At 45.6% G+C, this 23,046-nt stretch overlaps 1 protein-coding gene across 1 annotated transcript in view; it reads left to right on the forward strand.

Moving 5' to 3' along the window:
* LOC121559459 (ankyrin repeat domain-containing protein 11-like) overlaps positions 1-23,046 on the forward strand; it is a 128,797-nt gene that overhangs the window by 80,285 nt on the left and 25,466 nt on the right. The window contains 1 exon segment of the mRNA XM_045210006.1: positions 20,109-20,254. Coding sequence (XP_045065941.1) covers positions 20,168-20,254 — 87 coding nt within the window. The 5' untranslated portion in view covers positions 20,109-20,167.

Genomic DNA, 23,046 nt, shown 5'->3' on the forward strand with positions numbered 1-23,046 from the left:
GTATGGCTGAGAGGCCTGAGAAACCTCTCGAGCCATGTTCTCTCTGGTAAACCTGCCAGCTCCACGCCTCCCATCCCATCAGTAATCTACTGAGTGTCTTTCACACATGATTGCGTAATCCCGTTACGTCTGGGAAAGGTTTTGACAGCTTTCTCATCCCGGCACGACAAGATGGGTGCAGGCAGAGCTTGATGGCGTGTTGTTTTGATGTTGTTTTCATATTCATGTTGGTAAAGGTCACATCCCATCTCCCTGTGTTCCTCCTCTGTGCTTTGTTCATTATCCAGCTCCGCTCAACGGTTATTTTTACCTTCTCCCATAATCCTTAATTAATGGAGCCCTAGTCACAGCGCCTCACATTTATCTCTCTTACGAGCACACACACACACACACACACACACACACACTAATTCACACACACACACATTCACACACACCTGATTATACACGCATACACACTGAGTGGTAGGCAATGACGTTCCTGCTGAATGTGTTCTGGGAAACCATGCTAGCTATTTCTTCTCCTTTCATTTGATTTAGCTGTAGCACAGTACATGGGAAACACCACGTTGATAGTACCCTGGTGTCCTTAACGCTAGCATTTTGATTAGAGACTGTAATATAATTTCAAAGGCGGAAATGTGTCAGTCCCCCATAGCGTGTGTTCATTTCAGTTCAGGAGTAGGGAATTGAAAGACGGGCCTCATTTCCAGTGTGAGGTAGTAAGGGCATGTTTGATGGGGGTGGGGTTCGTTCTGCCGTTCCCCCACCTCTCTTTGGCTGCAGTCTCATCCTGACATGATTTGGCTTGGCAGGAGCTGCAGCCTTCACATCTACCAGTGCGGCATGGCTGGCCACAGCACTCTGACTCCAATTGTTATCAGTCTGCGTGTCATGGCTATTCTCACTGTTTCCTAGAAGGACCACGCCGACGCCACAGTTATTGTGTGTGCCAGGGCCACGTGATCAGCCAAGCATAGAAACATAACACCAGAGAGAGGGAGAACAGCACACTGCTCCCTCCACAGATATGGGTGTGAAGCACTAACTGGTTGTTTATGTAGACTAGCTTTGTGAATGGTGGTGTGTTTTTGTGTTGCCTATGTGAGAGCAGTTGATTTGTCCCTGGCTCAGAGGGGTTTAAGATGCTGTCGCCGTTCACAGCGCATTGTAAAGGGCAGTGTTTCAGCTGAGGGATTCTAAACCGAACAGAGCTTGGTTTCTGACTGCTCTACATTCTGCAACCAGGCCCTGCAATGATGTGCTGCTCTTTGCCCTCCATAGGCGCATGTTTGTCTACATACACACGTGTGTAAGCCTACATTATTTACGTGTGTGTATGTTCTCCTCCCCCACAGAGGCACGGCAGGTCTTCAGGCCTGCCCCCTCTCAGGGCTGTGAGTCCAGGTTTAAGCTTCAGCTCATTAGTTGTAGAGTGCGTGGGTGTGAGTGAGGGGTGTGTGTAGGGGGTTGAGTGAGGTGCGGAGGCTTGTCTTAGCCTTTATGCGTACGTGTGTATGCGTGTGAGGGAGCTTGTGAGAAGCTGCTCAGGGGGCTAATCCCGTGGTGGCTCTCCTGTCTATACATTCAGCCAGATTGGCTGTTGAGCTCTGAGGACCAACTGTGATTACCCCAGCTGCCTTCTGCGTTCAGAGGAAGTAGAGGGAGATGGCCCAGTCTTGTTTGTCATCTTTGGGATCCACTGAGATTCATTTCTAGATCTTTGAGAAGCAGATTCAGTGTGTGGTCGGATAATGGCCCCTAGTGAGTTACGGTAATGTCACTAAACAGGTCCCATGGAAGTAAATAAATAGTATAGCAGTACCATTGTAGCAGTGACCTAGGCTTTGTTTTGCTGGGATCCTAGTCTAGCATGGCTTTATCTAGCTTGCTGCCATGGCAGTAGCACCGGCCTCCTAGCTGCTGATAGGCCCAATGTAAATGCACTTCTGATTAGATGGACTCCCTGTTACACGCTCCATTGATCTGGATGAATACGCATAATGAAATGCTCTTTTTTATATGGCCAATGCATGTGCACTACTAGGTGGAAATCCAATAACCATTCAACGCAACCTACTAGTGATGCCAGAGCCATCGTAGAGAAAAGCAGATTTACTATCCATTATGGAGATAGCCTGCTGGGCTGCAGGTATAAAGCTAGCTGGGTGCTTTGTGTGCATGGTTTTAAGCGCGTGTGTGATGTGTGCATGCATGATGCGTAGGCAGAGTAATCGACTGGCCCATTTTCAGAAATGTTTCTCCACATCATGGAGGTTGGATTCGGCACGCACGTTCCCTCTGAATTCATGCTTAAAGCTCCAGCCTAGCCTCAATGTTTTATGTTAGTGTAAGTAAGAGGGTGAAATCTACCAGGCTTATATAGAGACAGTGTGATATTTAGAGCAACGTGTGTTGCCTTCGCCTTACTGTAGTTGTTCCTTAAAACAGTCTGTCTCTGCCCAATCCCTGCTCTACTACCCCAGTTCCACTCCTTCGAATCAGGGGCCACCCCTCACCACTGGTAGAGCCCTTAATTAGCTAAAGTGCCTCTAAATCCGTTCACTTGATTTAAAAGGAGTCAATCAAGGTAAATAAGGGTGTGCAATTGCCACCAATCCCAGTACCCTATATTTTTATGACACAAGCCTACCAGATGAACTAAATTACTTCTTTGCTCGCTTCGAGGCAAGTAACACTGAAACATGCATGAGAGCATCAGCTGTTCCGGATGACTGTGTGATCACGCTCTCCGTAGCCAACGTTAGTAAGACCTTTAAACAGGTCAACATTCACAAGGCCGCAGAGCCAGACGGATTACCAGGACGTCTACTCCGGGCATGCGCTGACCAACTGGCAATTGTCTTCACTAACATTTTCAACCTCTCCCTGTCTGAGTCTGTAATACCAGCATGTTTCAAGGTAACCTGCCTAAATGACTACCGACCCGTAACACTCACGTCTGTAGCCATGAAATGCTTTGAAAGGCTGGTCATGGCTCACATCAACACCATTATCCCAGAAACCTTAGACCCACTCCAAATTGCATATCACCCCAACAGATCTGTATTGCGGTCCACACTGCCCTTTTACACCTGGACAAAAGGTACACCTATGTGAGAATGCTATTCATTGACTACAGCTCAGCGTTCAACACCATAGTGCCCTCAAAGCTCATCACTAAGCTAAGGACCCTGGGACTAAACACCTCCCTCTGCAACTGGATCCTGGACTTCCTGATGGGCCGCCCCCAGGTGGTAAGGGTAGGTAACAACACATCCACCACGCTGATCCTCAACTCAGGGGTGCGTGCTCAGTCCCCTCCTGTACTCCCTGTTCACTCATGACTGCATGGCCAGGCACGACTCCAACACCATCAAGTTTGCCGAAGACACAACAGTGGTAGGCCTGATCACCGACAACGACGAGCCTATAGGGAGGAGGTCAGAGACCTGGCTGTGTGGTGCCAGGACAACAACCTCTCCCTCAACGTGATCAAGACAAAGGAGATTATTGTGGACTACAGGAAAAAGAAGAGGACCGAGCACACCCCCATTCTCATCGGCGGGGCTGTAGTGGAGCAGGTTGAGAGCTTCAAGTTCCTTGGTGTCCACATCACCAACAAACTAACATGGTCCAAGCACACCAAGACAGTCGTGAAGAGGGCACGACAAAACCTATTCCCCCTAAGGAGACTGAAAAGATTTGGCATGGGTCCTCAGATCCTCAAAAGGTTATACAGCTGCACCATCGAGAGCATCCTGACTGGTTGCATCACTGCCTGGTATGGCAACTGCTCGGCCTCCGACCGCAAGGCACTACAGAGGGTAGTGCGTACGGCCCACTACATCACTGGGGCCAAGCTTCCTGCCATCCAGGGCCTCTATACCAGGCGGTGTCGGAGGAAGGCCCTAAAAATTGTCAGACTCCAGCCACCGTAGTCATAGACTGTTCTCTCTGCTACCGCAAGGCAAGCGGTACCGGAGCACCAAGTCTAGATCCAAGAGGCTTCTAAACAGCTTCTACCCCCAAGCCATGAGACTCCTGAACATCTAATCAAATGGCTACCCCGACTATTTGCATTGCCCCCCCACCCCTCTTTTACGCTGATGCTACTCTGTTTATTATCTATGCATAGTCACTTTAATAACTCTACCTACATGTACATATTACTCCAATGACCTCGACTAACCGGTGCCCCCGCACATTGACTCGGTACCGGTACCCCCTGTATATAGCCTCGCTATTGTTATTTTTACTGCTGCTCTATAATTATTTGTTACTTTTATTTTGTATTTTATATTGTATTTTTTTAATTTCTTTTTTGATATTCTTTCTTAAAACTTGTTGGTTAAGGGCTTGTAAGTAAGCATTTCACTGTAAGGTCTACACTCCTGCTCCTAGATACAAGCTACTCAATAATAATCAGCCATTTATCTCTTCATTGAATCAAAGCAAACTAGGTAGCTACTTGGCTAGCATTGGTTGCTAGGGAAAACTACACAGTCTCCTTATTGCTCTTCATAGTTCTTTTTTCGGAGGCTAGTTAGGAAACTGGGCAGCATGATGACAGTGACACCTCGAGCATCTCTCGAGCCCGGAGAATTGGAGCACAAAATGTGCCCCGGACGTGTCGCTGTTGCTGCCTGGATGTCTGTGTATCCATGTTGTTTAATGTGGAATATCCCCTTCTCTCTAAGACTAGGGTGGAGTGAAAATAGCCCTACTCTTTCAAAGGTGAAGGGCAGAAATGGATCCTCATTGCTGGCTAGGCTTAGAATGCAGAGGCATGCATTACCATTATTACTCCAGCTATGTTGGCTTTCTCTCCATCCCTCCCCCCTCTCACACGCTCTCTCATTCTGCCAGCTCGTTCGGTACATGTGCCCTGTCCCTGCGTTGCTAGGCAACAAGCCCAGTGTGTATTATTATTGTGGCTATGTCAGGCGCTCTGCCTTTCTCTCGTTTCTGTTTGTCCAGGAGATGGTAGGATCAGATGCTGAGCTTTGGAGAGGAGAAGAGAAGAGAAGAGAAAGGAGGATGAGGAAAGGAAGGATGCATGGATGGGGAGGAGCACTAAGATGAGTGAGTCAGAGACGAAGAGATGAAGCCTTCCGATATGAGGGTAGAAAATATAAGATTTTACTAGCTTTCCCAGATGCATGGCAGAATATATGGCACAACCTCAATTCGCCGAGGTCACTGGCAGAGAAAGACCAGATGATTTACCAGAGACGCATTCCAGCAGCAGCACTGAGCTGTATTGGTCAGAGTGCTCTCTCCACAGTAGAGAGAGAGAGAGGGAAAGGTGTAGGGGAAAGCTGTCGTGCTCAGAATATCAGATGAAGTGATTGGATTCCAGCCCCCAGCCTCTCCAGCCCCCTGCTCTCAGAACAGAGACTGCTGGGTGGACTGGTGGCGCTGTCCAGTCTGGATGGAGGTCCTGTCCTGTCTGTCTGGCCTATGATCTCTCAGGTGAGAGAGATGAGACAGAGCCCCCTCCTCCCATCTCCTCCCCCAGGCCCCTCAGTTCATCACAACCTTAATGCATCTCTACTCGCCGTGTTTGTCTTTCCCCCTCCCTACAAAGGCCTCTAATGAAATGAATTTGTGCGGGTCAGGGGCTGCACTGCCAATCTGGGTCCTGGTTGCCTGGTTACTGGAGTGGGCCAGGCTGGCTCTATTTGCACACTAAACAGGGCTAGCTGCAGCGCCCCTCTCTTATATGAAATGTAAATAGACTCCACAGCCGCTGGTATGGTACACACAGCAGGAAAGGCCTCACTGCTCCTACTCTCCCCTCATTAGGTAGCTCTCAATAACTCCTGTGATCTAGCAAACCATGATTATGACAACGATGAATGATGGACAGTGTAGGCTGGTGATTGATCATATACTATAACCATAACAGACATTACAGCTCTAGAAATTGAATGCCAAGGACTGTGCAGTTGTTTTCGTGTCTGGTAGAGGGGCATGGAGAGAATAATATGGCAAATCTCCCTAAATACACCCCCCATGCCGAATGACTATGTGCAGCTGCTGGGTCTGTGGCGGTATAGCTTTCTACATTTTTAGAATGAGAGCAGCTGCTTTAGTGGGAAATGCAGTGGTGTGGAGCTGATGACAGGCCTGAGTTAGGAGTGGCTGGGGGGGCGCGGGGCTACCGATCTGCCTTTCATCTTCGCAGTAGCAGCAGGGGCCCTCAGAATACCCCTCATCAGCGCTGTGCGTGTGTGTGTGCACGTATGTGTGTGTGGAAGAACGACATCCCGCAGTGAGCTGAAGCGTTGGCCTCTGTCTGACCGCAGAGGGAGTGGCTCGATAGAGGGAGAAATGAAGAGAAGCGGAGGGACAGTGATATGACGCAGAGAGGATGTCTTAGTCCTTAGCCTCTCCACCTCCTCTCTAGTTCCTCAGGCAGAAACAGAGATGGCTTATTTCTACCACCTTTCCCATTTCTCTGATGCCTGTTTGTTTTTTTGTGCGTCCAATTCTTACCCTCGGTCACATGGTATAGCGTGCCAGAAGGTGTGACATCATCCATACCGCATCAAAGCACAGCATTTATTTGACTCTATTTCCATCCTGTGTGTGTGTTCGTTGTCTTTGTGTTTGTGCGTGCGCCTCACTGAGCTATTATCCAGTCTGGCAGACCCACAGACTCCCACCCCCCTCCTCCCAGTCTTCTCCTTGGAGTCTCTGCCCCTGTCCCTACAGGCCTGGGCTTGCCACACTCAGAATGCTGACACGGTCCTCCTCCAATCACTGGAGGGTTGATGTTTGGGTACCAGGTAGCTCTGCTGGATCTTTTAGGCTCATCAATAGTTCCTCACGCCGTGACGTTTCACTGCGGTCACGTGGGTCGTACTGAGGTACGGATGTAAAAATCCTTCAATCTGCCATTGGTGTCAAATTCAAATTAATCCAGAGGTTGCCTTGTTAAATCTTGTTCATTCTCATAAATAAAATACCATGACTTTTCTCATTAGCTGGGAATGTTTGTGTATTTTCGTGTGCGGTGTGTGCTATTAGCATTATATCACTCATTAAAACAGACTGGTAGAATAGCTAGCATAGCTAGCCATCGCTAGCATTTACTGGTTGAAGTAACTTTTGAGTGAAATGGAGTTGACTGGGACCTACGACATGATTATACACTGAATAAAAATATGAATGCAACATATAAAGTGTTGGTCCCATATTTTATGAGCTGCAATAAAAGATGCCAGAAACTGTCCATATGCACAAAAAGCTTATTTCCCTCAAATGTTTACATCCATGTTAGTGAGTATTGCTCCTTTGCCAATATTATCTGTCCACCTGACAGGTGTGGCATATTAAGAAGGGTAATTAAACAGCATGATCATTACACAGGTGCACCTTGTGCTGGGGACAATAAGGCCACTCTAAAATTGGCAGTTTTGTCACACAACACCAATGCCACAGATGTCTCAAGTTTTGAGGGAGCGTGCAATTGGCATGCTGACTGCAGGAATGTCCACCAGAGCTGTTGCCAGATAATTTCATGTTAATTTCCCTTCCATAAGCCGCCGCCAACGTCGTTTTAGAGAATTTGGCAGTACGTCCAACCGGCCTCACAACCGCAGACCACGTGCGTGTATGTTGTCGTGTGGGCGAGCGGTTTGCTGATGTCAACTTTGTGAACAGAGTGCCCCATGGTGGTGGTGGGGTTATGGTAAGGGCAGGCATAAGCGACAGACAACAAAGACAATAGCATTTTATCTATGACAATTTGAATGCACAGAGATACCATGACGAGATCCTGAGGCCCATTGTCGTGCCATTAATCCGCCGCCATCACCTCATGTTTCAGCATGATAATGCAAGGATCTGTACACAATTCCTGGAAGCTTTAAATGTCCCAGTTCTTCCATGGCCTGCATACTCACCAGACATGTCACCCATTGAGCATGTTTGGGATGCGTGTTCCAGTTCCCGCCAATATCCAGCAACTTCGCACAGCCATTAAAGAGGAGTGGGACAACATTCCACAGGCCACAATCAACAACCTGATCAACTCTATGCGAAGGAGATGTCGCGCGCGTGAGGCAAATGGTGGCCTAATGAATTTATTTCAATTGACTGATTTCCTTATATGAACTAACTCAGTAAAGTCTTTGAAATTGTTGCGTTTTATATTTTCCTTCAGTGAATGTATATCATTCACAACATTTGGACGGGGCCTATAATCCAGTTAAATAAGAGGCTTGGCTGAACTCCTTTCAATGGGGAAAGATTACTTCCTTACCCTGCTTCTGTGATTTTCATTAGAAACTTTACTTCGCTGTGTGGAGATATAGTACCTGCAGCCCATGGCGGAGTAGTAGATATGTGCCCTCTCTTTCTCTGTGTGTACATTCGTGCTAGCTTGTCATGTGATACTGTTAAACGTATGGAGAGGCTCGGCCCACGCAGTGGAAAAAGTGAACTCACCCCCTCCGCTGCACACAATCTCCCAGAGGACTATCTGTTTACGAACGCTCGCTACAATTTTAGGGGCTTGTTTGTTTTATCATCCCAATGGAATTACGGTAGTTATATATCCCGAAATGTTTCATGTTCATAAGCAGCGCGTCCAGTAAATGTGTTTGTAAAGCAGATGCGGTTGCTTGCGAGTGGAGACTGGAGATTATTAGCAGTGTGTGTGTCAGGGGACAGGGAGGCCTTCACAACACACCCACCTCTGAGCCCTGTGGATCCTATTGGAGAAACCTGGGAACCACACACAGTGCTGTCTCAGAATGAAATTATGTTTTTGTGCAGCGACATAATCATCTGTTAGCCATGATACTATGTAATTAACATGGAATATGTTCACCATTGTATTCCAGACCAGGGTTATTGAAGTGAGGCCCGGAGGGGTGCTGTGCCCCTGTTTTGACTCAGATATTTGTGCATCTTTTAACACCTGGAACTGCCATTTCCTCAAATCTAGAGCCTAAAATTATAACAAATAATATAGCAAACACAGTGATTTAAATGCAGTATTTTTGACAGCATTTTTCCTAGAGTTATACTAGTAGTTTCATTTGTCAGTGGTAAACAGAACTGGGACCATGAGGGCCAGGCAAGAGTAATTCAAGTAATTCCCTGTGTCACCAGGCCTGGAATTTCGGGATTTTAGGGTAGGGCTGGGTGATATGGCTTAAACTTGTCATTTTTATCTCTCTAAATAAGCTTTGCAAAATTAAATGTCAATACACTGCATTTCAAACAGTCAGGAATAATCTAATGAATTCAGGGCTTTGTCAAATTATACCTAGGCTAAATATAAGCCTTCAACTGTAAGACACACTCATTATTTATTTTGGCTTCAAGTCTATACACATTTCTTTACAGAACCATGTATAATGCACATCCACTAATAATGAACAACTTCTGGTAGCAGGCATTATAGAAAATTAACACAGGTCTCAAACAATCTCTCAAACACAAGCCCATCTGCTAGTGAGTAGCCAGCAAATCTTTATATTTAAAATCTAGCCAATTTGGCTCTATTTTCTTGCTAACAAGGTAGAACAGTTGAACTATTATGAATACATCCTCCTGTCTGTCTCCAACTGTTTGAACAACATAGCCTGTTCACTTTGTTTAGATGTTGAAATCTCATAATTAGAACGAGTTGCCAATTCCTTATATAAATTCATATTTTTTTTATTCTCATTGCACATTTATCAAACACAGACTACACAGCTATCACAAGTCTTTGGCTAAAATGCTGCTAATGGTACGTGACAGAAACTGAACATTCCTTTTATTAGGGTCTGCTCTGTTCTTAATATTGGGAGTTGAGACGTAGAAAGGGTATCGTTACAAATATTAAGTTCTCCTCTATTACAGTAAAATAATGTCTTAATGTGTTTCGGTGTCCATATGACGATTATGTTGGACCAAACCACAAATGCAAATAGCAAGTTCAAACTGCTTGTCAGTGGAAGAAGTGATCTCTCATCTTTGTTGTTGTGAGTGGCAGGGGGAGGGGCTTGGTGTCTGTGTGCGAGTGGGAAGGTGCATAGCACAGAAGGAGCGAAGGAGGCGAGACCAAAAATACACTCATAAAAACGAAGGATGTATATTTGTTTTTATTCTTACGATACAGGCATTTGGAACATTGCGCTAAAACATACATTCAAATTAATCAAATTCGTTTGATATGTTGCCCAGCCCTATTTTAGGGGCAATGCCATTTGGCCTTCAAGAGGTGCCCAATTTGCCAGGGTACCAAGGCTATCTGCCAGGGCACCAAGGACATTATCCAAAATAGCCAATTAAATGTATTCGAAAACTGGGGGAAAAAAAGCATTCTGTTAAGAAAAAACATTAGTATATGCAAATGTAAATATATATAATTTGCCTACATGTCAAAGTGTAGGTGATAGCCTATGCGTTTTGGCTACACCCTGTCATGTCCACACCGATGCTGATATGAGGAAGGCACCAGGAAAATTGGCCAGACATTTAATTACATATATATATTAGGGATGGAAACATTAAAATATTTAAATGAAATTCGGATCCTTAATGTTACGATAACTCCCTAAACAAGTTTTTTTTTTTTTTGTAGATGCAGAAAGTAAACAGCATAGTAAACCCTGCTTTAATGAAGTTGCGAGACATTGCAAGCCAAGAAATTGCGAGATACAGCTTTTGGTTGCCGGTAGATAGGCCTAGTGCGCGGTTCTGCCTGGTGGCTGACCTGCCTATACTGTGCCCCTCCCTCTCTTCCTAGCTCGCTATGAAAGATGCAAGTGTTTGTGTTCTCGGAAGTACCGCAACTAATCAGACTCCTCCGTTTAAAAAATACTGAATCTTAGGAGTTGATTCCTAGCAAATCGAATCTTGACACTCAGAAATGGGAGTCGATACCGGGAGTCAATATGCAAGGAGTCGAGGAATACATTATTTTGGAGTCGACTCTCCACCACTATGTCATCGTCGTTAACTGTTGGAAAAATGGAAGAGAAAGGCAAGCGACAGCAGCAAAGTCCTGTATGCCAATACCTTGAGAAGTTAAGTGAGAAGGAAATGCAGACTTTGCGAGGTTGAATTGAGGTACAGTAATGGTAGTACAGGTACAATGCTTAACCATCTGAAAGGGATTCACTGTGAGACCCAAACTGTTGCTGACTGATGTTTTATTTATTTATTATTGACGTTTTAAATGTTATATTTTCCATTTGTCACATCCCTAATATATATACAGTACCAGTCAGAAGTTTGGAAACCTACTCATTCAAGGGTTTTTCTTTATTTTTTACTATTTTCTACATTGTAGAATAACCAATAAAATGTTAAACAAATCGAAATATATTTTATATTCTTCAAAGTAGGCACGCTTTGCCTTGATGACAGCTTTGCACACTTAGTTTTCTCTCAACCAGCTTCACCTGGAATAATTTTCCAACTGTATTGAAGGAGTTCCCACATGCTGAGCACTTGTTGGCTGCTTTTCCTTCACTCTGTGGTCCAACTCATCCCAAACCATCTCAATTGGGTTGAGGTCGGGTGATTGTGGAGGTCAGGTCATCTGATGCAGCACTCCATCACTCTCCTTCTTGGTCAAATAGCCCTTACACAGCCTGGAGGTGTGTTGGGTCATTGTCCTGTTGAAAAACAAATGATAGTCCCACTAAGCCCAAACCAGATGGGATGGTGTATCGCTGCAGAATGCTGTGGTAGCCATGCTGGTTAAGTGTGCCTTGAATTCTAAATAAATCACTGACAGTGTCACCAGCAAAGCACCCCCACATCATCACACCACCTCCATGCTTCACGGTGGGAACCACACATGCAGAGATCATCCGTTCATCCACACCGCGTCTCACAAATCCACGGAAGTTGGAACCAAAAATCTCAAATTTGGACTCCAGACCAAAGGACACATTTCCACCGGTCTAATGTCCATTGCTCGTGTTTCTTGGCCCAAGCAAATCTTGTCTTCTTATTGGTGTCCTTTAGTAGTGGTTTGTTTGCAGCAATTCGACCATGAAGGCCTGATTCACACCGTCTCCTCAGCACAGTTGATGTTGAGATGTCTGTTACTTGAACTCTGTGAAGCATTTATTTGGGCTGCAATTTCTGAGGCTGGTAACTCTAATGAACTCATCCTCTGCAGCAGAGGTAACTCTGGGTCTTCCATTCCTGTGGCGGTCCTCATGAGAGCCAGTTTCATCATAGCGCTTGATGGTTTTTGCGACTGCACTTGAAGAAACTTTCAAAGTTCTTGAAATGTTCCGTATTGACTGACCTTCATGTCTTAAAGTAATGATGGTCTGTTGTTTCTCTTTGCTTATTTGAGCTGTTCTTGCCATAATATGGACTTGGTCTTTTACCAGATAGGGCTTTCTTCTGTATACCCCCCCTAACTTGTCACAACACAAATGATTGGCTCAAACGCATTAAGAAGGAAATAAATTCCACAAATTAACTTTTAAGAAGGCACACCTGTTAATTGAAAGTGTGAGGCGTCTGTTTCTCAAACTAGACACTTTAATGTATTTGTCCTCTTGCTCAGTTGTGCCCCGGGGCCTCCAACTCCTCTTTCTATTCTGGTTAGAGCCAATTTGCGCTGTTCTGTGAAGGGAGTAGTACACAGCGTTGTACGAGATCTTCAGTTTCTTGGCAATTTCTCGCATGGAATAGCCTTCATTTCTCAGAATAAGAATATAAAAATTGTTTTTGCTTTTCTTTCGAAAACAATGACATTTCTAAGTGACCCTAAACTTTTGAACAGTTGTGTATGTATGTATGTATGTGTATATATATGCCAAATGGCAGTCATGTTTGACAAATATAATGTAGGATAATTAACATCTAAAGGCTTGAATCTGTCGACAAAGTAGCCTCGCCAAAATCAGACCATAGAAATGTTGAAGAAATTATTGAATAACTTCCTCATATGCCATTGAAACTAGGGGTGTGACAAATTGACAATTTTGCTTAACTTTTAAACTGCCATAAAAAAAAAGGTTTTCTGTTAAAATTATAAGAAAAAATCATAAAATTCCACGTCAATATAAAATGCAGAATAATGGTCCTATTACATATGTATTGCTGGGCAATGAAGTTATATCTACCGCAACCCTTTACAGACAGAACACAGCTACAGTAGTATGTCGATAGCGACACTTGATCACTTTTCAGACAATTATTTTAAAAGTGCTGCATGGTATGGTAGCTATATGTGTTTTATTTCTGCTAAATGTCTTGGTAAGTCAAGGTATTTAACAAAATTCAAAGTACTTTTTTAGGAGAGAGTGGTCTGCATGCAGGCTGCAGGCAGCAGCTCGAGATTCTTTGATTGACAGTTCTGTTTGCATAGTGATGGACTTTAGTCCTGCTTCAGAAGCGGCATTCCTTTACAGACAAGTAAAATGTCCATTCATATCACCAGAGAAGGTTTCGTGTTGGCATTTTAAAAAACCGTAGTGTATTCTACCCTAACAGACCGACAAACAAACATGCCGTAGCCGAGGCGCTTTCAAGGGGCCACATTCCATTATGTATGAAAAGCGTAATCGATACAGGCTACCGGTAGCCTACTGTAATTTCATGAGGCAAAAACAAAGAGTTAGGCTACCCCGTCCTCGCAAGACTGTCCAGAAGACATCTACCATGAATAGGCTAGGATATTCTACATGCAACAGACCGAAGACTGAACACACACTTGTGTCATTAGCAAGAGACCGAGCAGGCAGGCCAGCGCGAGGGAGAGAGAGGCAGAAGGCAGTAGCGTGCTCATATGTTTTGGTAATCTGCATCTCGCAATGTCTTGTCTTGCATGCCTTGCAAATTCACCAAGTAGTCTAACGTTTGCCTCTTCCTCTCTGGTTTTAACATAGTTTTTCGGTTAGGGATTTTTCTTAACGTTAAGTATCCCGACTTCGTTTAAACGTTCACACCCCTAATTGAAGCCAGCGTTTCTCATGTTCTATTGGTTTTCAAATCAACTTTCTTTCAGTGTCCAGCAGCAAAAGACACAATCTTAATTAAATTAGCAACCCATGGTGGTTGTTGGATATTTTAATCTGTCACATGAAACCGCTCACGTGCTGTGCGCGTGTGAGAGCGGTGTTTTCCCGCTAATTGCATTTTGGAACATTCACCTGTGTAGTCAACTGCCATGTGCTCATTGCTTCGCTCATAATGTGAAGAAGTAATAGTTGATCAACATTTGAAGTTAAACGTTCTGATCTGTTGCATCAGCCTTATTGCTGGCGTAGCGCACCTCTTACGTTCTTTGGGGAGAACCCTGCAGACATCACAGAAGATACAAAAGTTAGTTATAACAGCACAGTTATAAAACGTCTATTTTCTGCCACAGTGTAGTGTTGTATCAGGAGAAGAGGTGAGGGCTCTGTGTAGTGTAGAAGCAGCAGAAAGAGGTGAGGGCTCTGTGTAGTGTAGAAGCAGGACGAGGTGAGGGCTCTGTATAGTGTAGAAGCAGCAGAAAGAGGTGAGGGTTTTGTGTAGTGTAGAAGCAGCAGAAAGAGGTGAGGGTTCTGTGTAGTGTAGAAGCAGCAGAAAGAGGTGAGGGTTCTGTGTAGTGTAGAAGCAGCAGAAAGAGGTGAGGGCTCTGTGTACTGTAGAAGCAGCAGAAAGAGGTGAGGGCTCTGTGTAGTGTAGAAGCAGCAGAAAGAGGTGAGGGTTCTGTGTACTGTAGAAGCAGCAGAAAGAGGTGAGGGCTCTGTGTAGTGTAGAAGCAGCAGAAAGAGGTGAGGGCTCTGTATAGTGTAGAAGCAGCAGAAAGAGGTGAGGGTTTTGTGTAGTGTAGAAGCAGCAGAAAGAGGTGAGGGTTCTGTGTAGTGTAGAAGCAGCAGAAAGAGGTGAGGGTTCTGTGTAGTGTAGAAGCAGCAGAAAGAGGTGAGGGTTCTGTGTAGTGTAGAAGCAGCAGAAAGAGGTGAGGGCTCTGTGTACTGTAGAAGCAGCAGAAAGAGGTGAGGGCTCTGTGTAGTGTAGAAGCAGCAGAAAGAGGTGAGGGTTCTGTGTAGTGTAGAAGCAGCAGAAAGAGGTGAGGGTTCTGTGTAGTGTAGAAGCAGCAGAAAGAGGTGAGGGTTCTGTGTAGTGTAGAAGCAGCAGAAAGAGGTGAGGGTTCTGTGTAGTGTAGAAGCAGCAGAAAGAGGTGAGGGCTCTGTGTACTGTAGAAGCAGCAGAAAGAGGTGAGGGCTCTGTGTAGTGTAGAACCAGGAAAAAGCAGTTAAGAGTCTAACCTCCAGCTCTGCTGACCAGGGGTCAGTCTCAGTAAAAACATCCCCATTGGGAACCCATAAAAGACCACATTCTTCACTCATCTACTGGGTCAGTGCGATGAACCCACCAGGGCCTGCCTCTGTTGGGATAGTCTGATTTACGCTAAGAGTAACAGCTCTAACCTGTGTGTGAACCCACCCTCTCCAAGCACCAATCACAGCTGAGAATAGTCAGCTAGATAGCAGGCCCGTGATTTTTGCTTTGTCTAATGGCTGAAGTGCGTGGTTCCTAGTTACATGACCAATCACTGCTGTCAGGTGACATGGGTGCCTGGAAGGGCTGTCACCAAAACAACCCACATCAAAGACTGTTTATATATACCTTTTTAAATGGCTGCCATGTGCGTCATGCTTATGCTGTTGAAATTGGACGGATAATGCATTTCCAATAAGATATTGCATGCAAAATAAGGAACGTACGTCACTTTGCCTGACAATGCCACATTTACACTTACCACACTTATCAAAATCGTACTGTTCCGTGATAGCAGATCAATGTTCTCCAATAGGCCTTTAGCATTTGCAATTTGGCATGCTGCACTTCCACCGTAAACAGTGCTGTGAGGATAACGTGGTTTTTGTTTACCTAGCCTCCCAGACAAAACAATGTCAAAGTGAAACTCAGTCAGTGAGGTAATTTCATTACTCATGTGGTTGATGCTGACGCAACACAACAACTGTACAACATTGCATCAATACAGCTCTGAAAAAATATCCAATGTTCGATTTAAAAAATCTGACAGCTCCCGTGGCTGACCCTGTTTGCGGAGTGGCAGAAAGCAGGAAGGGACCCCTGGGGGAGTGTGGACAGACTGCACACATGGTGTGTGTTTGGGGGGTTGGAAGGGAGAGAGCCAGGGTTTGTTGTTTTCAGTATAAAAGAGTGGGAAGCGGATGCTGCAAGATCCAGCATTGGACCAGGGCCTCGGCCTCTCTCTACTGTACCTTACAGTGCATAGATTTACTCATATGTAATGAATTAGAGCTGCTGGCTTGTGGAGAGAGGCCCCTCTGTCTCACACACACACACACACACTGATAGCAGATGCTGTGCAGCTTTTGAATGAGGTGGAAGGCAGAGGAAATGAGGCCTGTGTTTTGGAATGGATGTTATTGTGTTTCCTCTTAGGGTTCTGTTTCTGTCCATGTGTGTCTCTGTGTGTGTGTTCCTCTCCCCACTAAGAGATGAAAGCTCAGAACACACAGATGATACATTGAAGTCTCTCTGCCAAAACCCCCTATAGAGTAACTGACTGAGGACTCAATAACATAATACACTTATTTAGCCCATGTGCCAAAACCACCCCAGAATCCTTGAAGACAACCTAATAACACAATTACATCAAGAAGCACAGCAAATGGATAGTTATGTAATCTATAATAATATAGGCCTATGGTATTACAGTGCCTTTGGAAAGTATTCAGACCCCTTGACTTTTTCCACATTTTGTTAGGTTACAGCCTTATTCTACAATTTATTAAATCGTTTTCCCCCCCTAATCAATCTACACACAATACCCCATAATGACAAAGCAAAAATTGGTTTTTAGGAATTGTTGCTAATTTACTAAAAAACAACAACTGAAATATCACATTTACATAAGTATTCAGACCCTTTACTCAGTACTTTGTTGAAGCACCTTTGGCAGCGATTACAGCCTCGAGTCTTCTTGGGTATGACGCTACAAGCTTGGCACACCTGTATTTGTGGAGTTTCTCCCATTCTTCTCTGCAGATCCTTTCAAGCTCTGTCAGGTTGGATGGGGAGCGTCGCTGCACAGCTATTTTCAGGTCTCTCCAGAGATGTTAGATCGGGTTCAAGTCCGGGCTCTGGCTGGGCCACTCAAAGACATTCAGAGACTTGTCTCGAAGCCACTCCTGCGTTGTCTTGGCTGTGTGCTTAGGGTCGTTGCCCTGTTGGAAGGTGGACCTTCGCCCCAGTCTGAGGTCCTGAGCGCTCTGGAGCAGGTTTTCATCAAGGATCTCTCTGTACTGTGCTCTGTTCATCTTTGCCTCGATCCTGACTAGTCTCCCAGTCCCTGCTGCTGAAAAACATCCCCACAGCATGATGCTGCCACCACCATGCTTCACCGTAGGGATGGTGCCAGGTTTCCAACAGACGTGACGCTTGGCATTCAGGCCAAAGAGTTCAATCTTGGTTTCATCAGACCAGATAATCTTGTTTCTCATGGTCTGAGAGTCTTTAGGTGCCTTTTGGCAAACTCCAAGTGGGCTGTCGTGCCTTTTACTGAGGAGTGGCTTCCGTCTGGCCACTCTACCATAAAGGCCTGATTTGGTGGAGCGCTGCAGAGATGGTTGTCGTTCTGGAAGGTTCTCCCATCTCCACAGAGGAACTCTGGAGCTCTGTCAGTGACCATCGGGTTCTTGGTCACCTCCCTGACCAAGGCCCTTCTCCCCCGATTGCTCAGTTTGGCCGGGCGGCCAGCTCTAGGAAGAGTCTTGGTGGTTCCAAACTTTTTCCATTTAAGAATGATGGAGGCCACTGTGTTCTTGGGGACCTTCAATGCTGCAGACATTTTTTGGTACCCTTCCCCAGATCTGTGCCTCGACACTATCCTGTCTCGGAGCTCTACGGACAATTCCTTCGACCTCATGGCTTGGTTTTTGCTCAGACATGCACTGTCAACTGTGGGACCTTATATAGACAGGTGTGTGCCTTTCCAAATCATGTCCAATCAATAAAATGCACCACAGGTCGACTCCAATCAAGTTGTAGAAACATCTCAAGGATGATCAATGGAAGCCGGATGCACCTGAGCTTAATTTCGAGTCTCAAAGCAGAGGGTCTGAATACTTATGTAAAGGTATTTCTGTTTTTTTGTTTTTAAATTTGCAAAAATTCTAAACCTGTTTTCACTTTGTCATCAATATGCCATTTAGCAGATGCTTTTATCCAAAGTGACTTACAGTCATGTGTGCATACATTTTTACGTATGGGTGGTCCCGGGGATCGAACCCACTACCCTGGCGTTACAAGCGCCATGCTCTACCAATTGAGCTACAGAGGATATTGTGTGTAGATTGCTGAGGAAATTGTTTTATTTAATCAATTTTAGAATAAGGCTGTAACGTAACAAAATGTGGAAAAGTCAAGGGGTCTTTATTACTTGATGTAAAAAAAGGGAGAGATAAGCTTCAATAAATATGTTCTACTAAGTCAGTCACTGCTATGGTACACAGTGGAAACCATATAGGAAACCTTAATAAGTTCTGATTGACTCTCCCATGCGCATGCAGGCACCAACATACACACTCAGAAAGTTACAGCAGAGGGAAAATTGTACTTGGTTAAGTTATTAGAAAAAGTATTATAATCTCTATATAATATGAAACTGTTTCGCACCACTAACATCAAAGGCTGGTTTCAGTCACGATGTGTGAATTTACGATGGAGGTTTGGAGTTGTAGATTAGATTATCCTAAAATAGTGTGGGACTTATTGTTCTAGATAATGTGCCGACCTAGTTTGAGCTATGTGTGTATCATAGAATGTTTGTTTATCTCTGTTAGTAGTTGACCCCTTTGCAACTTTGTGCTACGTAATGTGAGCTTGGAGTGTGTGCGGCTTTGGGGGACGGGGCCAGAGAAGAGGGGTGGAGGCAGAGCCAAGCAGAGGTTTGCTGCGTCTCACGTTCCATATGCCAGGAAGAGAGGGGAGCAGTGTTCCTCTGATGGTGTGCGTCGCTGGCTCTGGGATATAAATAGCTGTCTTTGAGTAGGAGAGCTGCAGAGGGAGGGCCATGGCGCCAGGGCAGAGCTGAGTGCCAGGCAGCGTTCCCGGGTAGTGGAGAGAGAGGGAGGATGGCAGGAGGAGGGGCAGGCTCCAGACCAGCCCTCTGCACACACTCTGGAGAAAAATGCATTATGGAGGAGAAAAATATTGAGGAACTCTTTATATATCATTTATTCATGAGCGCTCGGAAGCAACCTCTCCACATGCAGACAGGGCAGTGGTTACTAAAGAGAATAGGGCTAATCTAGTAGCATGGCTGCGTGGAGATTCAGCAGGAGGGAGCTGGGCAGGAGAGAGGCCATACTAAGCTTGCACAGAATAGGCCTCACTATAAACTGTAGATGGTTTAGGAGGCCTCACTAGCTCACTGCGGAGTGGGTTTCATGCTAGCACCTAACAGTGGGTTCAGAAAGGCCTCCCACACTAGCACACCACTCCCTACTAGCACCACTCCCTGCATCACACCAACACTGTGTAGTATGTATGTTCGGCAGGGTAGGGTAGGGCAGCAGGGCTGTTGTCCAGACGTGCCATATCCCTGAAGACATTCCTCAGCTGTTACCGGGAGTCATGAAGCAGAGATGTTTGTCTCCTCCTGTCCCACAGTAAAAACAGTTTGCGGTGCACAATATAGCCCAACCTATAATTCTCCCCATATTATTATACTCAAGATGGATTATTGGTATTGACATCAAGATATTGGTTTAAATTAGGAATGTCTTGTGTGTGAATAAGGGATTAGCTACTTTTCAGGATTGTATTAAAATCTTGCTTAGACTCACTTCCGTAGGCCTGTCTTTCACCCTCATTGACCACTATCTCTTTCACCCTTTGGATATGGCAGAGCAATGAAACACTTACAGGGCAGAGAGTGGGTCTGGAGCAGGGGCATTATCCCACACACTTCCTCACCTTTGAAACCAGAGTGCAGGTGTAATTGTTGAAAATGGGGAGCCTGATGTACTGCTAATGGGAGCATTGTGTGGCGGGGCGGAAATGTGTTTTCTGTAGAGGCGAGTGGCCAGGTGCTAACGTGTCTCTTTCTATCTCCCCCTCTATCTGCACGCTCTCTCCTTTGGCAGACGGTCGATGACGATGCGATGGAAGCGTGAATGAGGTTTGGCGTGGCGATAGCTGAACGATGCCCAAGGGTGGGGGTTCTAAAACCCCCCAGCTGGAAGACTTCCCACTCAACACTGACATGGTGGAGAAGCAGGGTGGGAAGAAGGTAAGAAACACACACATAGACTGTCACACACATACGGACACACCACAAATCTACACACACAAAGCCCCTTACCCTTACCCGCTGCTGAGTCCTTTATCTAGGGGTCATGCCCTCATTACACAGTAAAAATCATTGACTTTAATAAGCAGCTCCATGGGAGTTGGCATGCAACTGGCTAAGAGCCCATTGTCGCTTTTTTCAGGATTATTTCTTATAACTGAGGTCCAATGTTGGGCCTAGGCTAGGGCTACAGTGAAAGAAAAAGCTTGTTGAGAACACTTAAAATACAAGTTTGCAAAATGCGCTATGTAAAACTGTAAAGTAAATGTAACCTACGTGAATTATTGTGACACCTGCAACTTATACACGTGTCCCGCTCTCTGAAACATTCCTTGCTACTGTCTTATATGCACTAGGAATACCATCACACAACCCTCCCCTTTAAACATGGCGACGCTTTCTGTGTTTCTAGATGTAGCCTAGAGCCAGGGAAATGGCTGTCTGTAGTGTTGCATCAGCTAATGACTCATGATATATCATAGGTTATGTGCTTTAGCTAGCCAGCTATATATGGCTCACCTGAGTAGGTAAAAGTAGGTAGGTTTATCTATGAACTAATCTTTTTTATTTTTGACCAATGAAGTGGAGGCTGCTGGCGCTGTGTGGCAAATTTAGATCCTCATGCATCAAACGTAGCATTAGGTTGCTGGGCAGGCAGGCGGACCGGGGCATACTGCTACAGTTAGCCTGACACTGAGAGACACTATACTCTTTCAGACAAAACAAGAGAGAATAGTTCCTAGAGATTTTCTCCCTAGATTCTATGTTAGACCACTGAATATCATTTCAAGCAGACCACCATAGTCCCCGTGCCCAAGAACTCTAAGATAACCTGCCTAAATGACTACCGACCCGTGGCACTGACGTCTGTAGCCATGAAGTGCTTTGAAAGACTGGTCATGGCTCACATCAACAGCATAATCCCAGAAACCCTAGACCCACTCCAATTTGCATACCGCCCCAACAGATCCACAGATGATGCAATCTCTATCGCACTCCACACTGCCCTTTCCCCACCTGGACAAGAGGAACACCTACGTGAGAATGCTATTCATTGACTACAGCTCAGCATTCAACACCATAGTGCCCTCTAAGCTCATCACTAAGCTAAGGATCCTGGGACTAAACACCTCCCTCTGCAACTGGATCCTGGACTTCCTGACGGGCCGCCCCAGGTGGTAAGGGTAGGTAACAACACATCTGCCACACTGATCCTCAACACGGGGCCCCTCAGGGTGCGTGCTCAGTCCCCTCCTGTACTCTCTGTTCACCCATGACTGCATGGCCAGGCACGACTCCAACACCATCATTAAGTTTGCCGACGACACAACAGTGGTAGGCCTGATCACCGACAACGATGAGACAGCCTATAGGGAGGAGGTCAGAGATCTGGCCGTGTGGTGCCAGGACAACAACCTCTCCTCAACGTGACCAAGACAAAGGAGATGATTGTGGACTACAGGAAAAAAAAGAGGACTGAGCACGCCCCCATTCTCATCGACGGGGCTGTAGTGGAACAGGTTGAGAGCTTCAAGTTCCTTGGTGTCCACATCACCAACGAACTATCATGGTCCAAGCACACCAAGACAGTCGTGAAGAGGGCACGACAAAGCCTATTCCCCCTCAGGAGACTAAAAAGATTTGGCATGGGTCCTCAGATCCTCAAAAAAATTCTACAGCTGCACCATCGAGAGCATCCTGACTGGTTGCATCACCGCCTGGTATGGCAACTGCTTGGCCTCTGACCGCAAGGCACTACAGAGGGTAGTGCGTACGGCCCAGTACATCACTGGGGCAAAGCTCCCTGCCATCCAAGACCTCTATACCAGGCGGTGTCAGAGGAAGGCCCTCAAAATTGTCAAAGACTCCAGCCACCCTAGTCATAGACTGTTCTCTCTGCTACCGCACGGCAAGCGGTACCGGAGTGCCAAGTCTAGGTCCAAAAGACTTCTCAACAGCTTCTACCCACAAGCCATAAGACTCCTGAACAGCTAATCATGGCTACCCGGACTATTTGCACTGCCCCCCACCCCATCCTTTTTACGCTGCTGCTACTCTGTTAAGTATTTATGCATAGTCACTTTAACTCTACCCACATGTACATATTACCTCAACTACCTCAACTAGCCGGTGCCCCCGCACATTGACTCTGCACCGTTACTCCCCCTGTATATATAGCCTCCCTACTGTCACTTTATTTTACTTCTGCTCTTTGTTTTTCTCAACACTTTTTTTTGTTGTTGTTTTATTCTTACTTTTTTTGTTTAAAATAAACGCACTGTTGGTTAAGGGCTGTAAGTAAGCATTTCACTGTAATGTCTGCACTTGTTGTATTCGGCGCATGTGACCAATAAAATTTGATTTGATTTGATTTGATTTGATTCTAATGAACAGAGTTGTGATGGTAACGTAATAACAGGTGTCATTTCCTGTGTAATTGTTTCTCCACATGGTTGTGATACTAGGGATTAGGGAGTCATTTCAGGGGTGTTTTCCCCTCGGTAGTGGGGAGGGCTGTCCCTTTTAAATGGCAGCTAAAGCCAGCCTGTGTTTTTGTGGACGTGTGGCTGTCCATGCTGGCAACAGTGGGCTTAGACGCAGAATGATGATGTCATGGTAATCGCTGGGTCAGCAGCAGCAACACAGAGTTGCAGCTTACGTGCGTGTCGGCTATGTACAGCCTTCCGCACAGGATTGCATCAGACTCTGAGAGGAGGAGGAGGAGCGAGAGC

This window comes from Coregonus clupeaformis, chromosome 32 (assembly GCF_020615455.1).
Source record: "Coregonus clupeaformis isolate EN_2021a chromosome 32, ASM2061545v1, whole genome shotgun sequence".
In the NCBI taxonomy this organism is placed as follows: domain Eukaryota; kingdom Metazoa; phylum Chordata; class Actinopteri; order Salmoniformes; family Salmonidae; genus Coregonus; species Coregonus clupeaformis.